Source organism: Microcebus murinus, chromosome 21 (assembly GCF_040939455.1).
Source record: "Microcebus murinus isolate Inina chromosome 21, M.murinus_Inina_mat1.0, whole genome shotgun sequence".
Classification (NCBI taxonomy): domain Eukaryota; kingdom Metazoa; phylum Chordata; class Mammalia; order Primates; family Cheirogaleidae; genus Microcebus; species Microcebus murinus.
Window position 1 is genome coordinate 20,081,658 of NC_134124.1, and position 26,220 is coordinate 20,107,877.

Genomic DNA, 26,220 nt, shown 5'->3' on the forward strand with positions numbered 1-26,220 from the left:
TAACAAAAGATAAAACTACTAATCTGGAATCAAAAAGGAAAGGAACAGTTTCTGCAACTGGGCGGAAATTTTGGCTCTGGGCACTGGGTACCCAAAGATTAAAGAGAAGCAAGTGGAGTGACTTTTGATTTGCTTGCTTAAGAGCCAGCTTGTAAAGGGAATAATATGTGGTAAGTGCTGTGGAAGAAAAAGAATAGAATTTTCCTTCCAACTTTCAACATGCTAAAATGCTCAGATTCTGCACTACCCCTGTATTGCTTGTTTGTATTGGGTATCTGGCACGCCTGCCTATGTGGCACATAGAAACATAAAATATCTATTCTCAATATAGAGAGGTCAAACGTATATTTAGATGCGTCCAGGGCACCAAGTTTGGAGGCACCCAGCCCTGGAATGACCACTGGTTTGCTAGTTGTTAGCTAAGAGACTTTAACCAAATGATAATCCATGCCTTGTTGGATTGCTGTGAGGAATAAACGAGACTTAGTGAAATGCCTGCTGGATATATATGGTTGCCAGTGCCTGACGAATATTAACTCTCTTGGTTAATCTCTTGGAAGTCAACCAGGGGATTAGTAGGGATTAGGACATCATACCTCATATTTGAACCATTCGTTCTTTAAAAGAGGTTTCACACGACCTGACGTGATCTTTACAACAAACTTATGCCTTAGAGGTAGTTATTTCTGGCAAGAAAACTGAGGCCCCCAGGGTTAGGCTGCTTGTTCATGCACTGTGTTCCCCACGCCTTTCAGACCATTTGTGAGGTAAGGCTTCACAATTTTTCTGGACCCAGGTGAATTTCCGAAAGTACACCAGTTTTTAGCCTTTATTAAGTCATTCATTCCCAAGCAAGGCTGGTCTGACCACACCTCGAGCGACTGGAGCGTGTTCGCCGTCTCTATGACAACTCCGCGGAAGTAAACAAGGCCAGGTCTCTCCGCCTGGAGGAAACCTGGAGTATTGCGCATGCGTGTTGCCCTGACGCTATTTGAACTCAGGGGCTTCCGTAGGGGAAGGGGAAAGATGGCGGCGGCAGTGCTGGGACGGTTGGGTAAGGATTTCTTAGTGGTAAACCTCCAGACGGGAGAGGAGGTGGGGTCTGAGTTGACGGCTTGTGTTGTTGTTGCAGGTACATTATGTATACAGGACCTGAGGAGCCGGGGGAAGCTGGCCTTGGGGTAAGTCTCTCGCCTCGGAGTTTCAGAAAGGCCTGAGGCCTCCTTTACCAGACAGTCAGTTTCTGAGCGCCTGTGTGCTGGACAATGTGTGAAGGTCTGGCGCCAGCGAAGCGAAGACAGCCCAAGTCACCCTATTTTTCTGCTATCTTATTACATAACCCTGCAGGGGTCAGAATTACCCATTGCCCAAAGGCCACTGTAAATGTGTTTTCTGAACAATCTCTTCTGATTTTTCTGGACATGGTTAGACTGTTTCATTTCTGGTTACTTGCTTACGTGGGTAGGGACTGTGTTGTGGACAATAGTGGTTTTTACATCGTGCCTAACACTGTGTTAAGTGCTCTGTATGCATTATCTCATTCTTATGACATCTTACGAGTAGGTACTGTTATACCCATTTTTCAGAAAAGGAAATTGAAGCCCTGAAATAACTTGTCTAAGGCCCCTCAGTTATAGGAAGTTTTGGAGCTTTGTACAGTACTCTTCAGAGCATGCTGTGGCATTAGAACTAAAGTGTTCTTTAAAGGTTAAAGAATGCAATCTAGCTGGAATCTTTCCCTGTCTTCTACTCATTATCCCTCTTCTGCAATACACAGTTATTGATGTTTGGAGATTGGTAATCTGATTGTAAATGTTCTGATTGGTGCATTTGTTAGCATTTATCTTGGTTTAGTTCATAGGCTTTTGAGATAGATAAGTTGGGTGTGAATCTATTTTTTAACTGTGATTTTGTAAAAGTTATTCTTTATAAGTTTCAGTTATCTCTTTTGTGATAGAAAAGTAGTATTAGTATCTATCATAGATTTTTATTTTAGTGAAGTTTAAGTGAGATAACACATATGAAATGTTTAGTACATGTATGGCATGTCATAATTTCACTCTAAATCCTAGCTGCCCTTAATGTTTCTATTAGCATGAATTATTATTGAATTCCTGTTATATTTAGCCCTGTCCTAGGTTTTTGGGTCCTAAGGGGATGAAGAGGTGGGTTAATGAAGAAAATAAGGAGCACTTGTTCTTAGGATTCGTCTACACTTTGTTTTCTCAGATTATCTTCTATTACTCCACACCTAGCTGTATGATTTACTTACTTTTTCTGAATGTGCTGTGCATTTACCTGCTTCTTGTCTTTTCCTGCAGTGCACACACTTCCTGTCTATAACAGCAGTCCTGCCTATTATTCAAACCCCTGCTCAGATTTTCCCTTTCAGGAAGTTTTCTCAGATCTCTCTAAAACAGAAAGAAACTAATTTTTCTTTCCTTTTAGCATGTGTGTCTTCTGTAACATAATGGCTTCATGTATATGTGTCTGTGCCCTTTACTAGCATGTGTATCTTGGAGAGTTGGAGACAGTTTTTGTTCCTTTTTGTAGTTCCAGCATAGAGTCTTACACAAAGTAAATATTTTGGTAATGTTTGTTGATTTGAATTGTCTTGCATTAACTTGTACTAGGGAGCTAGAACAAGAAACTTAAGCATTTTGGGGTTAGTCTTTTAATCTGTGTCATGATGTAAGAATATTGGATTTTGCTGGATAAGCTCTAAGAGTCTTCGCATTTCTGAAATTATTATATAATTTTATGAATCCCCATTCCAGACTTTGTATTGGGGAAATGACTATGAAAACTAAGTAGAAAAGTATAAACAATGTTCATGGTAGCTACCTAAAATTTTAGAGATCATCTGATCCAGTGATTGGAAACTTAATTACATTGAGGCACTGGACTAGAAATGAATGAACTAGAAGCGGTCTATGTAAAATGAAAGAGTGGTAGGGCCTGTGGTAGTCAGGCAGTCAGTAGAGTACATTCTTCATCTAAAGGCATTGCATTGGGTTAAGAAAAATGCTGACCAAATACAACTTTTCTGCAGGCTATATTTGTTCGCAGACTGACAGTTTTCAATCTTCAAATTCCAAGTCTCCTATTTTACCGATGGGGGCATTTGAGAGTTTTTGTGACTTACTGAAGGTTATATAGTTAATAAATGGCAACGTGAGGATCTAAACAAAATATTCTCTGGCTTTAGATAGTGCTGCGTCAACATGGGAGTGATGGAGTGACAGGCCCAAAAGGGATTTATCAAGGGAGTCTTTGTGGAACAGGTGATTTTTAAAATTTAAATTTAAAGAGTGAAAGAGTATATTTTGGTGGTTTAGAAATAGAAGGGCTAGTGTACTAGTGAAGGTACTACTGACTGAGCTGTACATAGGTTGAAATTTTCCACAAGAAAAACCAATTTGGAAATGTCTTGAATCAGCTGTTTGGCCGAAAAATGATGATAGCAATGTAATATATTAGAATAAACACTAGGCTGCAGGAGCTGGGTTCCAGGTCTTTGCCAGGGACAAAATGTTGTGGCCTTGGGCAATTTGCTTAACTTCTCTGAGGCTTAGTTTTCTCATTTCAACAAAGAGAGAGTGGTGGTGAGAATTAAGAGACTAATATGTAAAATGTCTATTATAGTGCCTGGTACTGTGGAGGTGATGGGGCGATATCACCATGAAATTATTTTAAAGGAATCTGATTTTTATGCTGGAAGCAATCAGTAGCCACTCTGCACTCTTAGATGAGATTGCATGTCTCTCATCTGTCAGCTTTACTTTTATAGAACAGTTGGCAAGAAGAAACTGAAATATAAGTTAGTCTACTTTTCTATTTAGTCAAGTCACTTTTAAAAGATTTCTCCAAAGTAAAGGGTAGAAATTATCTCTGGTTTTCATTCATCTGTACTTTTAGTGTCCTGATTGCCATGACCCCCAAGATTTGACAACATTGTTTTTTGTACCCTCTTATTTAAATTTTACCTTGTGGTCTGAGGGATTTAAATTTTACCTGTGGTCTGAGGGATTTAAATTTTACCTTGTGGTCTGAGGGATTTAAATTTTACCTTGTGGTCTGAGGGGTTTTCTATCCTTACCTGTTAGGACAATGGTTCTCAAATTTGTCACAGACCTCGTTTGAGAGTATGAGGAAAGCCACAAAACATTTTCTCAGAAAAATTTATCTTACATTTACAACTTTGCTTGTAATTTCATAATCTTCAGTCTAGGAATCTCTGCACTGGGATATATCTAAGCATAAGCATCTGTTTGTGACACATGAGATACTGTAATATTTGTTTTGCAATGAGTATACAAAATGATTAGCAATGTAATGTATGTTGAAAAGCATGTTGAGCAGTAGCCCTTGCATTAATGGTTGAAATAATATTTCCCTTAATTTATTTGGAAAAATGTCAACCCTACAGGAAAGTTGAAGGAATATTAAAGTATCCTTCAGCTGCATCCACCAGTTGTTAACATGGCTTTAATGGTCTTTATAAATAAATATATGTGCTTTTTTTTTTCCTGAGCCATTTTGAAAGTGAGTTGCACACGTTATGGTACTTAACTCTTAAACATTTCAGAATATGTTTCTTAAAAGTGAATGCAGTCTCCAGGAACCACAATGCACAATCAATATGGGTGGTATAATTTAGAGGTCTTTTATTTTAATATTTTGATTGAAAGGATTCAAATAGAAATCAAGTATATGCTGAATTTATTTTTGAAAAAAGAAAAATTGACCATTATTTGTAGCTTGAGAATAAACCCTAAAACAATCATACACAAAACAAGATCTTATAGATGGACATTTTCAATTCCATGATACTTATATTCATTTAGACAGTCTCTTATGTGATAGTTTCTTTCTTTCAAAGCCCTCACAAGCCAGTTCTTTTGATTAGAATTTGTGTCTGGTTGAAGTCTAACTCATAGACCATCCTAACTGGAAGGATGGAGTTACCATTTACTGAGATATGCAGACTTCCAGAGGAGCAGGTTTTGGGGAGAACATCAGGAGCTCAGTTTGGGGATTGTTAGGTCTGAGATGTGTAAGCTTGCAGGTGGAGATATGAGTAGGCAATTGGGTATATGAGTTTGTTGCTCAGGGAAGGGAAGTAAATTTGGGAGTCATCGGTGCATGATAGTATTTAAAGATGTGAAACTGGTTGACCATGGGAGTGAGTGTAGATAGAAAGCAGAAGAGTCCAAAGATTGATTCTAAGACAGCCAACATTTACAGATCAGGGAGGGACATGGGGAAACAACAGAGGAGACTGTGGGCAGAAAGTTGAGAAGAAAACCCTAAGTGTCCTGAAACCCAAGTAAAGAAAGTGTCTCAAGGAAGTGCAAGTGACCAGAGATACTTATGTCACTCTTAGGATGAGGATTGAGAATTAACCATTGGATCTTGCAACACAGATGCCTTCAGTGACCTTGATAAAGTAATTTTGGTAGAGTAATGCAGGCACAAGTCTGATTGCAGAGGGTTAAGGGTGAACCGGAGCATTGGAATTGGAGATGGGTAATTTAGGCAACTCATTTAGGGAGTTTTGTAGTGGTACCTAGAGAAGGTTTGTTTCTTTTAAGCTGAGATATATTAGAGTACTGTATGTTTGTTTGCTGATGGAAGTGATCCAATAGAAGGTAAAAACATAATGGAAAGGAGGAAGAAAGAATTGCTGGAGCAGTGTCCTTAAATAGGTAGGAAGGAATGTTACCTAGGAGGCGGGAGATGAGATTGCTATAGCTAGGGTACCAGGCGTACATGCGGCCCACCGAGGACATTTATCCGGCCTGCTGGGTGTTTTTACCACCGCTGCCTGTCCTGCTTAGCAGCCAACTCGTCCCAGGCCCACAGTGCGCATGTGTGGAATGTGCACTGCACTCTCTAACGGCCCTCCAACAGTCTGAGGGACAGTGAACTGGCCCCCTGTTTAAAAAGTTTGAGGACCCCTGGCATAGACAGTTCATTCACATTAACAAGAGAGAAAGTAGTAGGTATGCATAAACATACATGCAGGTAGGTACATAGATTAGGTGGTGGGAGCTTGTGGAAATTCTCTTCTAATAGTTCAGTTTTCTCAGCAAAATAGGAAGCAAGGCTATCAGCTGAGACTGACAATGAGGGAGGAGATATGGGAAGTGTGAATAGCAAGATGAGGTATCAGATTTGTCAGTAGGAGCTAGGAGAGTAAATAGGGAAATATAATAGGATTGCCAGGCAACCTTAAGGGCCCATTTGGGATTTATGAATAAGAATATAAAATTTAGGTGTTCTCTGGCTTACATGTTGAGAAAAATCTGGCTTATTAACCATTTACATGTTATCACATGATAACAGGAACGTTTTGGAATAGAGAGGTTTTGTTCTCTGATCTACAAAAACTAGCACTTTTTGTTTTGTTTTGTTTTGTTTTTTGCTGTTACTATAGCTCATAATGACTTTCAGCTAGGGGTGATTTTGCCTGCCAAGGGACACTTAGCAAACTCTGGAGACATTTTTGGTTGTCACAGCTTTTTGGGGACTTCTGGCATCTAGTGGGTGGAGGTGAGGGATGCTGCTAAACATCCTACGATGCACAGGACGGATCTCCAGTTGGCTCAAAATGTCAATAATGCAGAGGTTGAGAAACACTGCATATTATGGTTCAGAGTTGCTGCAATTGCACTTTTTTTGTTTGCTAAACTTGGTTTTTTTTTTTTTTTTGGAGACAGAGTCTCACTTTGTTGCCCAGGCTAGAGTGAGTGCTGTGGCGTCAGCCTAGCTCACAGCAACCTCAAACTCCTGAGCTCAAGCAATCCTCCTGCCTCAGCCTCCCAAGTAGCTGGGACTACAGGCATGCGCCACCATGCCCGGCTAATTTTTTCTATATATATTAGTTGGCCAATTAATTTCTTTTTAAATTTATAGTAGACACGGGGTCTCACTCTTTCTCAGGCTGGTTTCGAACTCCTGACCTCGAGCAATCCGCCTGCCTCGGCCTCCTAGAGTGCTAGGATTACAGGCGTGAGCCACCGCGCCCGGCCTAAACTTGTTTTTTTGTTTGATTTGTCCTTTACTTTCACAAAGTAAAATTATATTGAGTTATGAGAATATACATATCACTTCGGCCCCTTTGTTCTAGATTTTAATTGAGGCAAGAGGGAGGATATTCAGTCTCAAATGTAGGATTCACATAATGTTCTTAGAAGTAACTTTGAAACAAAGAACTTTTTACCTTGATGAGTGTAATAGCATGATATTCTCAAGATTAGCCTGAGGCTAGCATTATCTTCACTTGGGATTTGGATATACTTTGTACTAAATTTCAAAATGAACTTTGAGTAATAAATAGGCATTACTTCTCTTTTTTAAGTTGTGACTTTAGAAAGTCCTCAGGTACTCATGTCTTATCTGAATTAACTCTTAATGCTATAATTTGGCTTATATATGCTACTCTTCATTTTCTGATGACTGTGGGTAGAATTTTAAAAATGATATTTAAACTTACCCTCTTCAAGTATTGGTAGCTAGAAAGCAGCTGAATAATGAGAGTAAGGGAATGTGGATGTTTGTTCCAGTATACTCTTTGTGCGTGAGCTCTGACAGTTTCACAGTGCTTTGGGCACCTGTGTGGATATTATGTGTACAGGCACTCTGGAGCCTTGGTTCAAACCTAGCCTTCTTTTGCCCAATTTACTCAGAAATATGGTGAAGCTAAAGAGATTTGAGTTTCCTAGTAAGTGAAAAGCTGTTATCAGTAGTAATGATATTTGAATTTTAAATGATAAAAGATAATCCAGAGTGCCTTTTAAGGCTGCCTTTCAGTGCTTTAAAATTTTTTAAAAATTCATTTTCATTCTTTAGAATGCCGACAGTAAACTAGAGCTATAGGCAGACTTGTTGGAGATTTTTGTTGGAAAACAATTTTACAGAGGATCTTAGCAATAATGCATGCCTTCATTTGTTAATTCCACCAACTTCCTTTTGTTGGGTTTGTTTTCTCTGCTGACTCTTCACAGCCTTTCTCAAATGAAAAGTCTCATAAAAGCCTCAGTTTTGAATTAGTTTGTATATTCTCTTTTACCTTATGGTGGTTTCATTTTATATGCTTAATTCAATGTTATTCCAACAGTTGGCCAGGAGAGGGCACCGTAGGCACTTTTGATTTATTTTATTTTATTTTATTTTATTTTTTTGTGACAAGGTCTTAACTCTGTTTCCCTGGGCTAGAGTGCGGTAGCTTCATCCTAGCTCACTGCAACCTCAAATTCCTGGAATCAATGGATCCTCCTGCCTCAGCCTCCCAAGTAGCAGGGACTACAGGTGCATGCCACCACACCCAGCTAATATTTCTAATATTCAACATCAGGACCTCTAGAGATGAGGTCCTGATGTCGCTGAAGCTGGTCTTGAGCTCCTGATCTCAAGCGATTGTCCTGCCTTGGCCTCCCAAAGTGCTAGGATTACAGGCTTGAACCTCTGTACCTGGCCTAATTAGTTTTTTTCTTTAGTTTCATTATGAATTCATGGTTTTAAAGATATTTGATGTATTTCAACCCACCACAGTTATTATCTCCTTATGAATGCTTGCATTGTCTCATGTTTGGCCTGTGGGGGCATGTACAAGTTGGTTCCTGAGTCCCTCTGACATGACCCTGGTAATCTTTGATAGCTTCCTTGCTTTCTGGTATGACAAGATATTCTAGGCTCCTCTTGTACATTTCTGTTTGAGATCTGCAATCTGCCATTTCTTGCAGAAGTTTTGGTTCTTTTCAGCAGGAAAATGGTATTTCGAGACCATAATCTGGGTACTAGGTTTGCTAATTGCTCCTGGATTGGTCATTGTAGGTACTCTTCAGTGAGTACTTACAGGATTTTGACTGAACCTCTTCCCTTCTTATATATGTGTCTGCTTGCTCCCACACCAAGAATCCCAGTTTTTAATGACACTGAAAAAAAAGAATTAGAATATTACAGAATTACTCATTTGCTTTATCTCAACAGAGGTTATTAAGCCAGAGAATGACATGAAAAGCTCTGTATTACGGAAGGGTAACTCATTTAATATCAGGCAGAGAAAGGTGAATTAGAACTGAACAATTCGATGGAAGAGAAATCAATCTAGGGGCTATTGCTGGAGTTCTGAAAGAGAAGAACTGGTCCTGAACTAGGATGGTGGCAATTGGAATGGAGAAGAGGTAAAGCATTAGAGAACTATATCAAGGGAAGTATCTATAAGAGTTGGTGACTGGCTCTGGCAGGATGACAATATGACTGGGAAGTTGAAGATAAATTCTAGGACACCATTCAAGAATGGTTTTATTTAGTGATATAGAGGAGCAGCAGATGCTGGGGAAAATGGCAGAGGCAGAATCAGTGGTTGTATATCATCAAAGTGGTTGGAGCGGGAGAGGAGGTCAAGGAATAGTGAAATTAAGGTCTTCTTCATCAAGACTCAGCCCATAAGTTGGGCATTGAAAGACATCCACTCTAGCTCCAAGTACCTTTTCAGTATTTTCTAATACCTAACAGATTCAGTCAGACCTCTCCCTTCCCAACTCTGCCTCTGCATAGGTGATACACGCTTTCGCCACATGGTGGGGGTTTTATATCCATCTTCTCGAACAATTAGGATCAAGGTTAAACAATCTTGTTCAAGGTTCACCTGAAGGCACCTCTGAAATCCTGTACTATCTGTTTCCTGTATTTTAGTTATATGTGGTTTTGTATTGTCCTCTAATTGTTTTGTGTATTTGTCTTACTTACTCAGCAAAGTTGAGGAATTCTATAGGTCAAGTCCGAGATCCATTATGTCTTCTTTATTTTATTTTTGAAACAGAGTTTCACTATGTTACATGGGCTAGAGTGCTGTGGCATCAGCTTAGCTCATAGCAACCTCAAACTCCTGGGCTCAAGTGATCTTTCTGCCTCGGCCTCCCTAGTAGCTGGGACTACATGCCTGGCTAATTTTTTTTATATTTTAGTTGGCCAGTTTTCTTTCTATTTTTAGTAGAGACGGGGGTCTCACTCTTGCTCAGGGTGGTTTCGAACTCCTGACCTTGAGTGATCCACCCACCTCGGCCTCCCAGAGTGCTAGGATTACAGGCGTGAGCCACTGTGCCCAGCCCATATTTCTTCTTTAAATCTTTCTTAAGCTGATTTATAGAAGAGTCAGCATTTGTTGGCTAGTCAGGGTGAGAGATCGTAGGTTACTCTCTGTTTACTGTTAGACATGTGCACTATTAACTTTTGTTCTTTTTAGCCTCCAATAAACTAGTTCTTTATGGGGTTTTATGTAAAATCAATTTCTCTTATTTTTATTTTTTAGAGACAGGGTCTTGCTCTGTTGCCCAGTCTCGTCTGGGCTCCAGTGATCCTCCAGCTTTAGCCTCCTAAGTTGCTGGGATTATAGAGACTGCCCAGCAAAGCAGTCTCTATTAGTGAATACTTCCAGAATTATGTTTCCACTTTTGATCCTTAAATTGTTCCATAAAAATGGAGCTGATGTGGTTCAGAAGATATGTAAACTCTGCAAAAAGGTTCTAAGTGTCTATTATTTTATAGGTTTCTTTCATCTCACAGTGTATTACCCCAATCATATATCCATACAAGTGCTTCTCTTGACATTTCTCGAAGATGGGAGAAGAAAAATAAAATTGTTTATCCTCCACAACTGCCTGGAGAACCTCGGAGACCTGCAGTAAGTATGGGGGCAGAACTAATCTTTTAATTTTGAGAAAGTGGTCTTACTCTTATGTGGTTAGCAACAACTTATTATTCCATGTTAAAAGAATAACAATTATACAACAATTTCCATGAGTCTTTCATTGACACAGAAAATGTACTGGATTTATCTCTTTGATAGTTTGAAGAGATTGTTTATTGCTTCACTCATTTGTTTGCCTTTACTTGACCTCCTGGTTAAGGGCCTTAACTCTAAAACTAAGCTAATAGTTTGAGACACTGATTTTTGACTCCAAAAGGCTTGATAATGAATTCTTTTTTTTTTTTTTTTTTTTTGAGACAGAGTCTCACTAGAGTGAGTGCCGTGGCGTCAGCCTAGCTCACAGCAACCTCAAACTCCTGGCTCAAGCAATCCTCCTGCCTCAGCCTCCCAAGTAGCTGGGACTACAGGCATTCGCCATCATGTCCGGCTAATTTTTTGTATATATATTAGTTGGCCAATTAATTTCTTTCTATTTATAGTAGAGACGGGGTCTCGCTCTTGCTCAGGCTGGTTTCGAACTCCTGACCTCGAGCGATCCACCCACCTTGGCCTCCCAGAGAGCTAGGATTACAGGCGTGAGCCACCGCGCCCGGCCTGAATTCTTTATAATAGAATATGTGGAGTTGGCTGGAATGACTTAAACCATTGGCCAATATTTAAATCATATACATGATTTTTTCAATGTTGAATATAGACACACTGATTTTTTTTTCTGTTTGTAAGTCACAGACCTTTGAACATAAGGTTTGAATTTAATCAATGGATTCCTACCTGAGATTTATCTTATCTTTAGCTGCTCAGAACTCTTACCCTCTCCAAACTGTTAGACATTGCTGTAGTCTGAGATACAAAACCAACTTTCAGCTTAATGTGAATTTACTGTGGAATACATACACAACTATTAAAAAGTTTATACGAATAATAAGAATACAATAAACAAGGTGAGAACATTTGAATCCTTAAACTGTGGTGAATACTTTAGAAATAGAATTACTGTGTTAATTACAAATCATGCAGTTCAGCAAACATCTTCTAAAGGTTTTTGGGAATAAAGGCTACTGAATAATGTCTATTCTAAGTAATAATAAGGATCCTGTCATTTGTCAACTTGACAGCATGCCTTTCATTAAGAAAAGATTAGTTAGTTGCTAAGTATCAGTCTGAATTGGTACAGTTTTACATTTTCTTTTTTTCTGATTTGAGGGAGTTAATTTATTGACTTTAAAAGCTCCCACCTGATAATGAAATAAGAAGAGGAAGAGATTCTAATAGTTTAAACAAATAACTTTACTGTTCATGTTTTCTCATGACACCAGAACTTGAAAGTTAAATTTGTTGCAGAATATGGGCTATTAAGTATTGACTCCATTTTTAACCAGAATTTACAAAAAGTTACACAATTGCACAAATATCATAGATAAAATATTTGTTATAGTTAAGCACCTTTCCTTCTTACTTGAGCTCTTTGGAACGCCTGACCCCAAGCAATCCTCCTGCCTTGGTTTCCCAGAATGCTAGGATTACAGGCATGGGCCACCGTGCCTGGCCTTACCTGAGCTCTTTGAAATTAGGTATTATTTAGAAATAAATCATAACAGTATTTGTCAGGTCCAGAATCTAACAGCAGAATTTTGTATTGTGTAGTGCTCATCTTTTTGGATATTAATTAATAAATTTATTGATTGGCTTAAAACAGCAGAGGTTTATTCTCTAACAGTTCTGGACCCCAGAATACTGAAATCAAAGTGTCAGCAGGGCTCTGTTCCTTCTGGAGTTTTTTTGATATTTAAAAATATATACTTCAGGATATATTTTGGATGGCAAAGCTCAAATATTAATAGTTGATTTTACATTATCTACTTAACTTTAGCAAAGAAGAACAATGTCAGTACAGTACTTTGTTGCAAATTGTATTTAGTGACATTATTTTTTTTTTTTTTTTTGAGACAGAGTCTCACTTTGTTGCCCATGCTAGAGTGAGTGCCGTGGCATCAGCCTAGCTCACAGCAACCTCAAACTCCTGGGCTCAAGCAATCCTTCTGCCTCAGCCTCCCGAGTAGCTGGGACTACAGGCATGCGCCACCATGCCCGGCTAATTTATATATATATATATTAGTTGGCCAATTAATTTCTTTCTATTTATAGTAGAGACGGGGTCCCCCTCTTGCTCAGGCTTGTTTCGAACTCCTGACCTCGAGCAATCTGCCCGCCTCGGCCTCCCAGAGTGCTAGGATTACAGGCGTGAGCCACCACGCCCGGCCTAGTAACACTATTTTGATGAACTTTATTCTCCTTAAATGCCTGTTTGAAGGCATTTGGTTTGATTATATATATGCACTTTGGAACAATCTAATTTAATTCTCTGTTTTGTACAGATTTTGTTTCAGTAATCCTTTTGGGGACAAATTATGACTTTTGGAAAATACCTAAATGTTTTCTGACTTTATTTTTTTATTTTTTTTTTTTTTGAGACAGAGTCTCACTTTGTTGTCCAGGCTAGAGTGAGTGCCGTGGCGTCAGCCTAGCTCACAGCAACCTCAAACTCCTGGGCTCAAGCGATCCTCCTGCCTCAGCCTCCCGAGTAGCTGGGACTACAGGCATGTGCCACCATGCCCGGCTAATTTTTTATATATATCAGTTGGCCAATTAATTTCTTTCTATTTTATAGTAGAGACGGGGTCTCGCTCTTGCTCAGGCTGGTTTTGAACCCCTGACCTTGAGCAATCCGCCAGCCTCGGCCTCCCAAGAGCTAGGATTACAGGCGTGAGCCACAGCGCCCGGCCTGTTTTCTGACTTTAAATCGTATTTAGTAAATTGAAATTGGTGCCTCACCTGTACCTGCTTTGACTGAAAAATGCTAATACCCTTCATAAATACCTAGCTTATTTATAGGAAGTAATTCACTTACCTATCCACATAGTTCATAATACTGTGCTATTATGTATAGTATCCATTAGACTTGCCAACCGCTAGTTGCAAAATTTAAAATTAGTTTTATCTCTAGTTTAAAAGAGGGTCAGATAATATTTACCGTTTACCTGATTCTGATCTTCTGCATTGGAAAATACAGTTAATAGATAATAGTGGATGTGGATAGTGATTCAACCTATAACAGTAAATTAAAATGAATATCACCCATGTAGACTTGTTTTAGGCTACTCCTGATATTTTTAAGACCACCTTACTAATTTAGCAAGCACCACTTTCCAAACAGTGTAGATTCTTATGAAGACTTTATCTTATATGTGGCTTCATCTGGTAAAGAAAATAAGCTAGAGAGAAATTAAAGGGCTTTCTTCATGATAGTCACACCTTGTTAATTTGGGCTTAAGTTTACTTTTGTGGTATCATTGAAAAAAGCTATGTTAAATAAAAGTGTGGTGAGACTGTATGAAAACTCTTTTAACCATTTCTGTAAGAAGGATATTTTAAATTTATGGATTAATTGACATACTGATAAGTCATTAAGGTGACTCACATAGAGCTGTATTAAGGACTTCTATTAGGTAACATTTTTACTCATTTGAGTTATTATATGCATTTAAAAATAAATTGATTTCTTTAAAAGTTATTGGCTTAGATATTTCCTAATTTAGATTTACTTTTACTTCATTTGAATAGCTATTTTGCACATCATATCCTCACTTAACTTTACTTAATTTACTGTATTGGTTAGTTAATGGCAGCAATATATAACTAGGGCTTCTGGTCTCCAGATTTTCCACTTTATCTGTTTGCCATGATAGGTTTATTTACTGAGACTTTTTGTCTAGTTTATCTTAAGAAATTGCCCTTAGACATTTCACCTGCCCAAAGTAAATGTTGAGCTTTTTAGTTTTTGAAGAGGATGATTAAGAAACTTTCCCCTTTCTTGTAAACACTTTGTTCCTTTTTGACCCTGTTCTTGCCAGGATTGTGCATGTGCACTCTCTCTCTATTTTTTAAATAAAACTTGAAGATGATTATATACAATTCAAATTTAAAGATATCCCACCATAGGAATCCATGAATTAAAAGGTTTCTATATAAAAGATTTCATTGAGTAGATTAATTTTTGCAGATTAATATTATAAGTTATGACAGTTCTTTCCTCTCCCTTGCTCCCCAGGACACTTTATTGCTGAAAATGTAATTAGGCTATTGCTATAGTTTCAGGCTGTCTGCTTCTATTACAACTGAAATGAAATCTGCTGTATATTAAAAGATGGCCACTTGAGAAAACTCTGTAGTTCTAAGGCACTTGAAAATTTCCAGCAGGAGACAGAATGTTGTTAATAAAAGTTTTGAGATCTCCTTGCTATTGCTTGCCTTAACAAATGCTTTCTAATTTTTTAAAAGTGGCAGTATGGTATGGTAGTGGAAAGAAAATGGTTTTTAGAGTAAGAAGGGGAACTTTTGAAGGTACACCTGCTAGACATTGTGTTAGGGATTGGTAGGGGCTTTATGTACTTTTCTGTTCTTTGATTTCCAGTTTTGTCTCTCACAAGCTTTGTGGTCTTGGATAAGTCACTTGATTTCTGATTTTCAGTTTGTAAAAGGGTTGTAAAATGTTTCCCCTATCCATTCATAGAGTTAGTTTAAATGAAATAATGAGTCTGAAAAGTGCTTTGTGAACTATAAATTGTTTAGTAGATGATTGATTTTAAAAAAACAGGACATATTTACCACTTTAAATAGAAGGCAATAAAAGCTAATATTTACTAAGAACTTACCATCTTCCAGGCACCATAAAAATGGTTTCTTTACGTAGGTTATTTTATCTTATTCTTATAGTTTTATGAGGTAGATACCATTATCTTCATTTTAAAGAAGAGGAAAGTTACGCAGGGAGAGGACAAGTAGCTTGCCCAAGGTTATGTAGCTAGTAAATGACAGAGTTGGGATTTAAACATAGGCAGTCTGAATCTGAAACCTAAGCTCTTGACCAACCACCTAAAATATTGGCTTTTCATGTGAACACACTTACCTTTCCATTTTGCCATTGTTCTCATTAATAGTGAATTTTTTTCTTTTTTGTTGTTCTTTTAACCCACTAAATGTTTTCAAGACATTTTCATTTAAATCTTTTACCATTCCTCTGGATAGAAATGTTGCAAATGTTGGCATAAACTAGCCATTTTATAGTTTCTATTTCTTCCTTAGTAATCTTTAAAATAGTAAGACTTTGGAAAAATACAACTTTGTGTAGGGAAAAAGAATCTCCAAATTAGTAATGTTTTTATTTCTTGTGGCACTTTTTGTTAGGCGTAGAAAGTGAAAAAACATTAAGAACAGCATATGTTACTGTTGTTTTTGTAAATCTGCTAAAGTTTTCTCTGTTTTTTGTTTTCCTATTTGTAAGGAGATCTACCACTGTAGAAGACAAATAAAATATAGCAAAGACAAGATGTGGTATTTGGCAAAGTTGGTAAGCTAAACTGACTATTAATTATTGTATAATACCTAAGAAAAAAAGCTGTGAGTGCCTCTCTCCCCGAATTTGAAAAATCAAAATAATTTGCCTTGATTCCTCTAAAAAGTGAGGAATATAAAACACTTGGTAGGTAATCAAAAGAATGACAATTGGTAGGTAATCAAAAAAATAATGCTCAGAGATATATGATTTTTAATTTTTACCTTCTGATAAACTAAATCACATTAGATATTTAAAGTGAAGGCATCAGGAGTCCGGCTATCACCACAGAATCCAGGAAGCTTACTTATCTGTAAAAGTTGATTCAATTTAGTTTAAAACTATTGTTTTTTGGGTGTTTTTCCCTGGAAAATGAAATCTGTAGGTCAAGAGAGACAAAAGGAGCAAATATACATGTAATATATTTACCCTGTAGAAGGCGATGCCTTTAATGCCTAGTATGGCAATTGCCAACCTGTGGTCTCTGTTTATCATATCTGCTCTCTTTTAATGTTATTGAAACTATTACAATCTAGGTTTTTTTTTGAGACAGAGTCTCACTTTATTGCCCAGGGTAGCCGTGGTGTCAGCCTAGCTCACAGCAACCTCAAACTCCTGGGTTCAACCAATCCTTCTGCCTCAGCCTCCTGAGTAGCTGGGACTACAGGCATGCGCCACCATGTCTGGCTAATTTTTTCGATATATTTTTAGCTGTCCAACTAATTTCTTTCTATTTTTAGTAGAGATGGGATCTCGCTCTTGCTCAGGCTCTTGCTCAGGCTGGTCTCGAACTGAGCTCAAGCGATCCACCTGCCTTGGCCTCCCAGAGTGTTAGGATTACAGGCGTGAGCCACCACACCCAGCCTATAATCTAGGTTTTATGATTAAAATGTTTAAATGTGATTTTGACTTGAAGATGGTTTCCCTTCTCAAACTTGTTTTCTTCTCTTTTGCCTGAGTTCAGTTCACTGTTTTTTGAAGTTATTTGGTCCATGTAAGGCTTTTATTTCTCATTGAAAAGGGAACATGGATTTTGTAAACTAATTTCTTTATTCTCTCTTGTCTATCACCCTTTAATTATAGATACAAGGAATGTCCATTGACCAGGCTTTGGCTCAGTTGGAATTCAGTGACAAAAAAGGAGCCCAAATAATCAAAGAGGTAGACTTGGGTGCGATGGTGGTGGTGAGAATGGGGGGATGCAACTGTCTTACTGTTGTTAGTAAGCTCACTCTAAATCATGAATTCCCTGAATTTTCTGTTGTGACTGCATACTTAATATAATATGGATTTAGAGCACTTAGTTTTATTTTATCCTTATACCTTAGGAATGATGTATGCTTTAGATATTTTTTCCAGACATGCTTTTATTTGCCCCAGGCATTTATTTATTTATTTTTTTACTGTCTATGATGCAATAAATCTTATTTTTTTTTTTTTTTTTGAGACAGAGTCTCACTTTGTTGTCCAGGCTAGAGTGAGTGCCGTGGCGTCAGCCTAGCTCACAGCAACCTCAAACTCCTGGGCTCGAGTGATCCTTCTGCCTCAGCCTCCCGAGTAGCTGGGACTACAGGCATGCGCCACTATGCCCGGCTAATTTTTTTTATATATATATATCAGTTGGCCAATTAATTTCTTTCTGTTTATAGTAGAGACGGGGTCTCGCTCTTGCTCAGGCTGGTTTTGAACTCCTGACCTTGAGCAATCCGCCCGCCTCGGCCTCCCAAGAGCTAGGATTACAGGCGTGAGCCACAGCGCCCGGCCTAAATCTTATTTTTAATGATTTGGGGCTTGGTATGTTTCTAGATTTTTTTTTTGTCAATTCCAAATGAGAATTTATGATTTTATAACTGGTTGAGTGGAACTCAAGAGACTTGCAATGTAGTCTTTTCTCTGATATTTTTCTTATAACCATGAACAAGACACTTAACCAGTCTGGTTCCATTTTTCTCACCTCTAAACTTTATGGGATTGGATCAGATAATATCTAAAGCCCCTTCCAACTCTAAGTGTAGCTGATTCGCTAGGAACAGATGTGTTGATGGTATTTGTGCTGACTCATTTTAGGCACATGAATATTTTTGTTTCAAAAAGTTGTGTTGACTATTCTCCCTTACCATCTGGGGATATCAGCATTATTTTCTGTATTTTCAATTAGTTCTCACCTAATGTCTGTTCTTTCAGTTTAGTAGTTGAATAGTTGAGATTGATGGATTCAAACTTCTAAGAGGTTCTGTTGTAATGCTGTGGTTTTACTGTATTTAATTCAATTCAGAATGCATTTGCTAAGTATCTGTTATGTACTCAGCCTTGTACTATGTCTTATCTTTAAGTGAGTAGAATTTGGTTTCTTTTATTTCTGAGAGCAATTGTCGTATTTTAAAAATGTATTGTGGAGGAAGTTAACTTAATTCAAAATATCCATGGAGAGTAAATTTAATAATTAACTTCTTAAAGGAAATTCTCAAGTATGATTTTTCTCTACTTGTCTGATGTTGTTAATGGTTACTTTGGATCTAAAGTTACAAATTTTTAATAAGATTTAGCTCTTGAGTTTCATGAACTTTTTGATAAATAAGTCTTTGATTCAAAGACATAATGTTCCTTGCCAAGGGTTACTGCTTACAAGTGCTGCTGTCTCCTTCTTTACAGCTTACTTGTGCCATTTAAAATGTAGTAGAATGGACTGTGTCCCCTATATTTGTAATTCTTGTGTGAGGAGGGAAAGCTCCCCTCTTTTTAGTACTCTTGTCACTTGATATTCTCTTTTTAACATTGACTATAAAGTAGAGGCAAGCAATTAGCAGTCATATAACAGAGATAACAAGAGATGAAGAATTCATTCTGTTTTAGTTCAGGTTTAGCCATATAAATGCCTTTGTTTTCCTTGTTTAAGGTTCTCTTAGAAGCACAAGATATGGCAGTGAGAGAGCACAATGTGGAATTCAAATCCAATTTATATATAGGTAAGATTTTTAGTATTCTTAGTGTTGGAAAATGTCTTCCAATAGTAATGCCATATTCTTTATCTAGCAACAGTCTTTATTTTTTTTACTTTATTTTATTTTATTTTTTATTTTAGCGTATTATGGGGGTACAAAGTGTTAAGATTACATATATTGCCCATACCCCCCTCCCCCGAGTAAGAGCTTCAAGCGTGTCCATCCCCCAAACGTAGCAACAGTCTTTAATATCTAACTACTCAGAACTTGATTCGCTGGTGAAAATTGCTGGTAATAACTTACTCTTCAGCCTTAAGCATGTCAATTTAAACTTACTCTAAATGATAATAACTGTGCTGTTTTATTCTTACCTGTTTTGTAATGATACTGAGATCATGAAACTTATTGCCAAAAGTTATTAAATAATGGCTACCAAGACTGGTATATAGAGGGGTCTTTTAATCATAATAAAACAAAGAATATAAGTGATTTTTTTTTTTTAGAAAATAAGTTCTTTGTCAACCAGGAGATAAATAGTGATCACAGATGGACTTAAAAAATCTTTACTTATAATGTGCTAAGCCAGAAGCCTAATCCATAAAGGTGTCCTGTATTTTAACCTTCCACTTATCAGAATGGGAGATCTGTTGAGTCATAAAAATGGAGGGACCTTGGAAGGCTCAGATGACCCAAATGTGTTTGTTCTTCTTTGTTATTACATCCTGAAGCATTATCTCTGCTTTTATATGCTTGTTCCATATCAAATTGAATTTAGTGAAAATGCTTTGGGAAGCATGATGAGTGCACTATACAAATGTAAGGGTTTTTTTTGCAGCATACCTTTGCACAGCTCTTTTCCTAGAAGGAGATCAACATTTATTATAGACTTCTGTTGCTCCCTTCTGATACCACAGTAAAGTGGAGTAGTTGTTGGAGTTATTGGTTTCTGCTCACCACAGCAGGAATTACTCCTAACCTCAGCAGTTTTGTAATCAAACAGAGATGTTGATGTTGAAGCAAAATTTTCTCAATCTGCCAAACCTACATATAAGGAGGACTGCTTTATCTAAAGATATTTTAAATTCAAGATATGGAGAACTGCTACTCTCCAGATTGAGGTGGAGGCTGAATTACAGGGGAAATTAGTTGTACTTTGTAATTCTTCAACAATTAAAGACAAAAAGATCATCTGAATTCCACTTTGTCACATTACCTCTGCCTACTGGAGATAATTACTGTGGTTAGGTTAAAATCTCACTTCAACTTACCTGGAATTGATGCTGGCAACCATGCATCCTTCTGAAATACAAATTAGTTATGATTTTCAATTGAAATATCTTATTTTAAAGCTGAATCTTGTATAATTTTATTCTAATACATGCACAGATGCAGAGGGAGATTGAAATGGCAACTCAGAAGGTACAGGGCCACAGTAGTTAATCATAAGCATTTTCTTCTGGGAGCAGCATGAATAAATAATGCTGAGGAGGGCTTGGAATCATTGGAAGGGAGGAAATGGATGAGGAGCAAGACTATGTGCTTAAAACTTCTTGGTGATCTTTCCTGCTCTATGAATATCAAATCAAATTTAATTTTTTTCAATTTCATAGGATTGTGAGATTCTTAGCTGATAGACTTTGTAATGGACTTCAGATGCAAATGAAATAGGATTCATCTTTAAATCTTTTTCAGTAACTGTCCTTAAATCCTTTTCAATAATTGCTTTTAAATTCTTTTCATTAATTGTAGTAAAGAAAAATAGAATAAAGAGCTTAATCCTGTCATTTCAAATGAAAGGAGCAAGGTCTAGTGTTGCCATTAAGCAAAAATATTTTTAACCAGTCCTGCATGAATGGCTATTTAATTCAGAGTTCTCCTTATGCACATTTTGACTGAAAAATATCAGTCCTACCTATATTCTCTTTTCATCTAGTTCTGTGATAAAGTCACTTTTCTTAAGTAGGGCTAATAAATTTGGATTTGTCTAATGATTTAAAAAAATTTTTATTCACTAAGTATTTTGATGCCAAATTCCATAATCAAAAAAGATGAGTAACCTCAGGAAGATGAAATATCTTATCATGACATGTTGGGATTTTGTCCCTATATTTGTTTAAATTCCTCAATAAGAATCATCTGAGGTTCTTAATAAAAGTACAGATTCCTAGGCTTTGCCACAGACCCATTGGGGAGAGGCCTGGGAAGCTATTTAAACAATTTCTTATTGATTCTTACAGATAACATGTGGGAAACTGTTTATCTCATTGTATTCTTGGAAAAGGCCTAGACGTTGCATTCCATAGACTTCTTTTTTTTTTTTTTTTTTTTTGAGACAGAGTCTCGCTTTGTTGTCCAGGCTAGAGTGAGTGCCGTGGCGTCAGCCTAGCTCACAGCAACCCCAAACTCCTGGGCTCAAGCAATCCTTCTGCCTCAGCCTCCCGAGTAGCTGGGACTACAGGCATGCGCCACCATGCCCGGCTAATTTTTTTTTTTATATACATATCAGTTGGCCAATTAATTTCTTTCTATTTATAGTAGAGACAGGGTCTCGCTCTTGCTCAGGCTGGTTTTGAACTCCTGACCTTGAGCAATCCGCCAGCCTCGGCCTCCCAGAGAGCTAGGATTACAGGCGTGAGCCACCGCGCCCGGCCCATAGACTTCTATTAGAGTTTTGAAACACTAGTTATTTGTTGACTACCATTTCAGTTCAGCAGTGGCCCTATTAGTACCCTGAAATAAATATAGGCATTTTAAGGTATTAATAAGTGCCTTTTTGGTTGCATATGTTCTCATTATATGGTAATTCTTTCAAATGTCTGGGTCATTGGTCTAAAGCTAATACCTATTGTTGCATGACCACAGATTTAGAAAGTTAATTTCCTTTTAGTCTTATAATGATGATGAATGACATTGTGAATAGGCCTTAAAAAGTGGATATGGACTAATAAAATGTCACTGCTTAGTGATTTATGGCATCTAAAGTGAATCACTTTAGGTAAAGTGATTGATTGGCTTTGTATTAATCTGTCTTCTGGGCTAACAGTGATGGAGGTGGGGAGGGGAAGGTTTCTACTGTTAAAATTTCAAGATACACATTTACCGAAATACTATTATAGTAATAGGAAATATTGGGAATATTTTAAGTACATGGTACCTGTTGAATATTATCTTTAGAAGAGCACAGATTGTTCTCTTTTTGAGATGTCTTTACTGTTTTCTTCCATTCAAAAAGTATTTGAGTACCTTCAGTGGGCATACTACCCATATAATTAGGTAATGGTATATCTTTTATATCAGTTTAAAATATCTAGCACTTGTAGTTTTGTTTTTTTGACAGTAATATCCCTTTGGAAGAAAACATAAATTGTTCTTTTGAGTTAGACCTTTGTACACCATTGTGTACATGGTGTACAACCATGTACACCATTAGTGTTATATGTACTGGAAAAACTTTGAAACCTAGGTCAGAATTTGAGAAAATTTACCAGAGATCTCTGTATTGAAAATAATGGCATTAATTAGCAGATAATGTATTTCAAAATCATTTCTGTTCCCATGAGTCATGAACTTTTGGGACAAAACAAACAGAATATAAGTTTGGTTGAAGAGATGACTTTTACAGATGAAACATGAACACTTACAAAGATAGCATATGATTTAGGACCAAAGAGAGAAATACAGTATTGTTTGAGTGGAGAAGAAAAGGTCAATATGTGTTAGGAATAGTCATGGAGATTTTCTAGCAAAATTTGGACATACCTCCAAATTCCCAAAAGATAGGCTTTTTGGGGATTTGGAGGTATGTCTGGGAGAAGAGCAGATTTTCAGAGTGGGGTAACCGTATAAGCAAAGGAACATATGTTGGAATAAGTAGTGATTGTGTGGTGTAATGAGTAGAATGGTATAAAGGAAGTAGAGGGTTGACCTAGAATAGATAAAATCGGAAAGATAAATTGGGCCTAGATTCCAAAGGGCTGAACATGGCAGGCTGTGGCATTTGGTTCAAACTGTATTGAAGAGGTTTGAGTGAGAGATTTATTTTTATTAAATAATAATAAGATATTAAAGTAGTGTTTTAACACTATTAACTATAAGTAGTAGTTTTAAAATTGTGGTCTATGGGAAATATAGGGGTAGAGCCCTTGATATCTTGGTCACTGCTATATCCTTAGAGTCCAAGACAGAGCCTGGTACCCGGTAGGAACTCAGAAATATTTGTTGAATGAATGAATGGCACAGTTTTGGATCTTCCCCAACCAATGTTTCAATCAGAACAGATCAACATGGTAGTGTTTTATATATTGGGCTTCTACATGCTGTTTCAGTTTAATTGGAATGGTTCCACATACAAAAGCAGTTGGCAACCCCTGACATACAGGATTAGTGGAGGAGAGGAATCAGAAACCAGTTTGGAAGCTATGCTGTAAGTCCTGATTTCATTCATATCTCATGATGGCTGTGTTGGGTATTCCAATTGCATTGTGTTAAAGAATCCTCATGTATCAGAAGAACTGATGTTTTTGTTTTAACATAAAGAAATTATGGCATTATGTGCTGTAAGATAGGCAGATGATCTTTTATGGCTTTAGGATGAAATCATGACCGGCATTTAGCAGGTAGTAAGCTTCTGCTCTTGTGCAGATATCCATAATTTGTGTTTTAGGGGAGGGAAAAGGGAAGTGAGAGTTGACACAGACCCTGATAGGGTTGATTATTGTGTTTTAACAGGTTATATAGTGCTGCACAGTTAGCTAGTTTTGATATATCTTTCACTGGATCAGTGTTTGTTATCCTTAGAGTATTCAGAAATTGGTGCTCAAGTTGGGTAGAGTAGCAATTTTGGATAGAAGCAGCCATCATGTTTCTAAAATGTGTTTTAGAAGTTTTCTACTCTCTTTTCGGTCTCACTGTTATTTGTAGGTTTCCTTTGGACAGGTTGATCCAGGGAACCTACAAATAAGATTGTGGGGCTTCGTTACAAAGTGATTTGTTACAAAGTGATTTGTGCAGTGCTGCTTTCTCTTTGGAAATTCATAAGCTTATTTCTTTAATGCTCAGTGGATGAAGTACATATAATTAAGGGCAGTAGCTCTTTTCTTATCTCACTAAGACTCTAGTTTTCTTAATTACTTTCATCCTTAGCTTTCTCTTTGGCAAAGCTGGAGGTTTCTGCAGAAACTCACTTCATGAAAGGATATTGTAGTTAGAGGGTTGTGAAGTACATACTTTGATCTAGTCCCTATATTTATAAAGTTATGTCACAGTGAGCATATAAGAATGGTGAATGTTAAAATGGATAATTTGATATGTATTCTATAGATGTTTACCCTTTTAAAAGGCTTATTAAGTCAAAGTAACTGATTAAATACATTCAGAAAATAGTAGAAGGTGGTTATTACTCTGATTTACTGTGAGTGAACAGAGGAATAGATTTCTTTTTATGAACTATTTAAAAGGTTATTCAAATTTCAAGGTCAGACTTTAATATGCAGAATGAGGGAGGTGAGCTGAGGAGGCAGTTATAATGCTGGAGCTTCTAAAACTAGCTGTGAATCAGAGTTTCTGGGGCAGGGGTGAAAGTGTATATGTTTGATCAGGATGTCATTTCCAAGGCCCACCCCAAATATACTAAATTAGAATCCCCAAACGTGGAGGTCTGAGCATCTGTAGTTTAAATATGTTCTGTAGGTTAGTCTGATGTAGCTGGTCTAAGGATCAGCATTTGGGAACCATTGACTCTCATGGCTTCTCATCACAATTAGAGTAAAATCAGTACTCCTTGCCTAAGCCTACAAGGGCCCTATATAATCTTGCCCCTGCCATTATCTCTGATCTCTTTCCCTTGTTTGTATCACTCTTCTCCTTGCTTACTATGCTTCAGCATGCTAATTTTTTTTCTTTTCCTGAAACAAGCCAAGTACATTCCTAGCACTTGCTGTTTCCTCTGCCTAGAGTACTCTACCCTTAGATAATTGCATGGATGATTCATTCTGGTTTTAGGTCAAATATCTCATCCTCAGGGTTGCCTGTTGACACCCCCAATCTGCAGTTGGCCCCTGCACCCAGCAACCTCTGTCATATCATTCTGATTTATTTTATTTATAGCACTTGTCCCTAACTGAAATTATCATTTTATTTTATTTTTGTTCCTTTCCACTCCTGAATGTAAACTGCATGGAGGCAAGGGCCTTGCCAGTCTTGTTTGTTCTTGTTTCTCCAACACTAGAATAGTGCCTGGTTCTTAGTTAGTACTCAGAAGAGACTCGTTTTGAGACAAGCCTGCTCCAGTCAACCAGTGAGATCTTGTAATCTCAGGATCCAGTCAAGGAAAGGACAGAAATTCCTCAGCTGATCAAGCTGTGGTTAGCAGTTATTTGATATAATTCTGTTTTTCTTCTCTGTCTAGCTGTGTCTGGCTCAGGGCGAGGCCAGTGCCTAAAACGCATCCGCTACCACGGCAGAGGTTACTTCGGGATCATGGAGAAAGTTTATTGCCATTACTTTGTGAAGTTGGTGGAAGGACCCCCACCTCCACGTGAGGCACCAAAGACGGCAGTCGCTCACGCCAAAGAATATATTCAGGAGCTTCGCAACCGGACTATCATTCATGCTCTATGATGAGGGTATTCAGACTTCACAGTGTATATGGTTTGCATTTATTTTCTAACAATAAACAAAATTTAAAGACAAATACTTTTTATGGATTTATCATTGAATTATTGGAAGGAACATGGTATATAACTACTAGTTTTATATGAATATTTATAAGGCTTTGCCCATCTCTCTTGAGCCTCTGGGCATATTTGTATGCATTTGCAACTTGGAAAGGGAAATCATATTTAAACATAATAATAAACTATAATTTAGAAGGCCTTTTTAATCCCTTTTGAAGAGAATGTTAACTATCCAACTAGTGTCCTGCACCAGTTTTGATACTTGATTTGAATAGAGTGTTCTTATTTCATTTGATTTTCTCTTGGAACCTGGGGAGGGTATAGTGGAGGTTAGCATGACTGTGTCTTTTCATTGCAATATTATAGGACATTCAGTGGTTCTGTCTTTCCTTTCACTGTTGGCACAGGCCAGTGGGTAAGGGATTATATTTCCCTTTACTGTTTTAGCAGTAATTTGAAATTATAGGAGTTTATTAGCTATGCTAATTTAAAACT

At 37.4% G+C, this 26,220-nt stretch overlaps 1 protein-coding gene across 1 annotated transcript; it reads left to right on the top strand.

Annotated features, from left to right (window-relative positions):
• The first annotated feature begins 957 nt into the window (after window positions 1–957).
• Window positions 958–25,742, top strand: MRPL22 (mitochondrial ribosomal protein L22). The gene is made up of 7 exons (XM_012755490.3): window positions 958–1,054; window positions 1,133–1,181; window positions 10,555–10,690; window positions 16,059–16,124; window positions 17,193–17,270; window positions 19,006–19,075; window positions 25,458–25,742. The coding sequence occupies exons 1-7, from the start codon at window positions 970–972 to the stop codon at window positions 25,667–25,669; spliced, it is 696 nt and encodes a 231-aa protein (XP_012610944.1). The 5' UTR covers window positions 958–969; the 3' UTR covers window positions 25,670–25,742.
• Window positions 25,743–26,220: the final 478 nt, after the last annotated feature.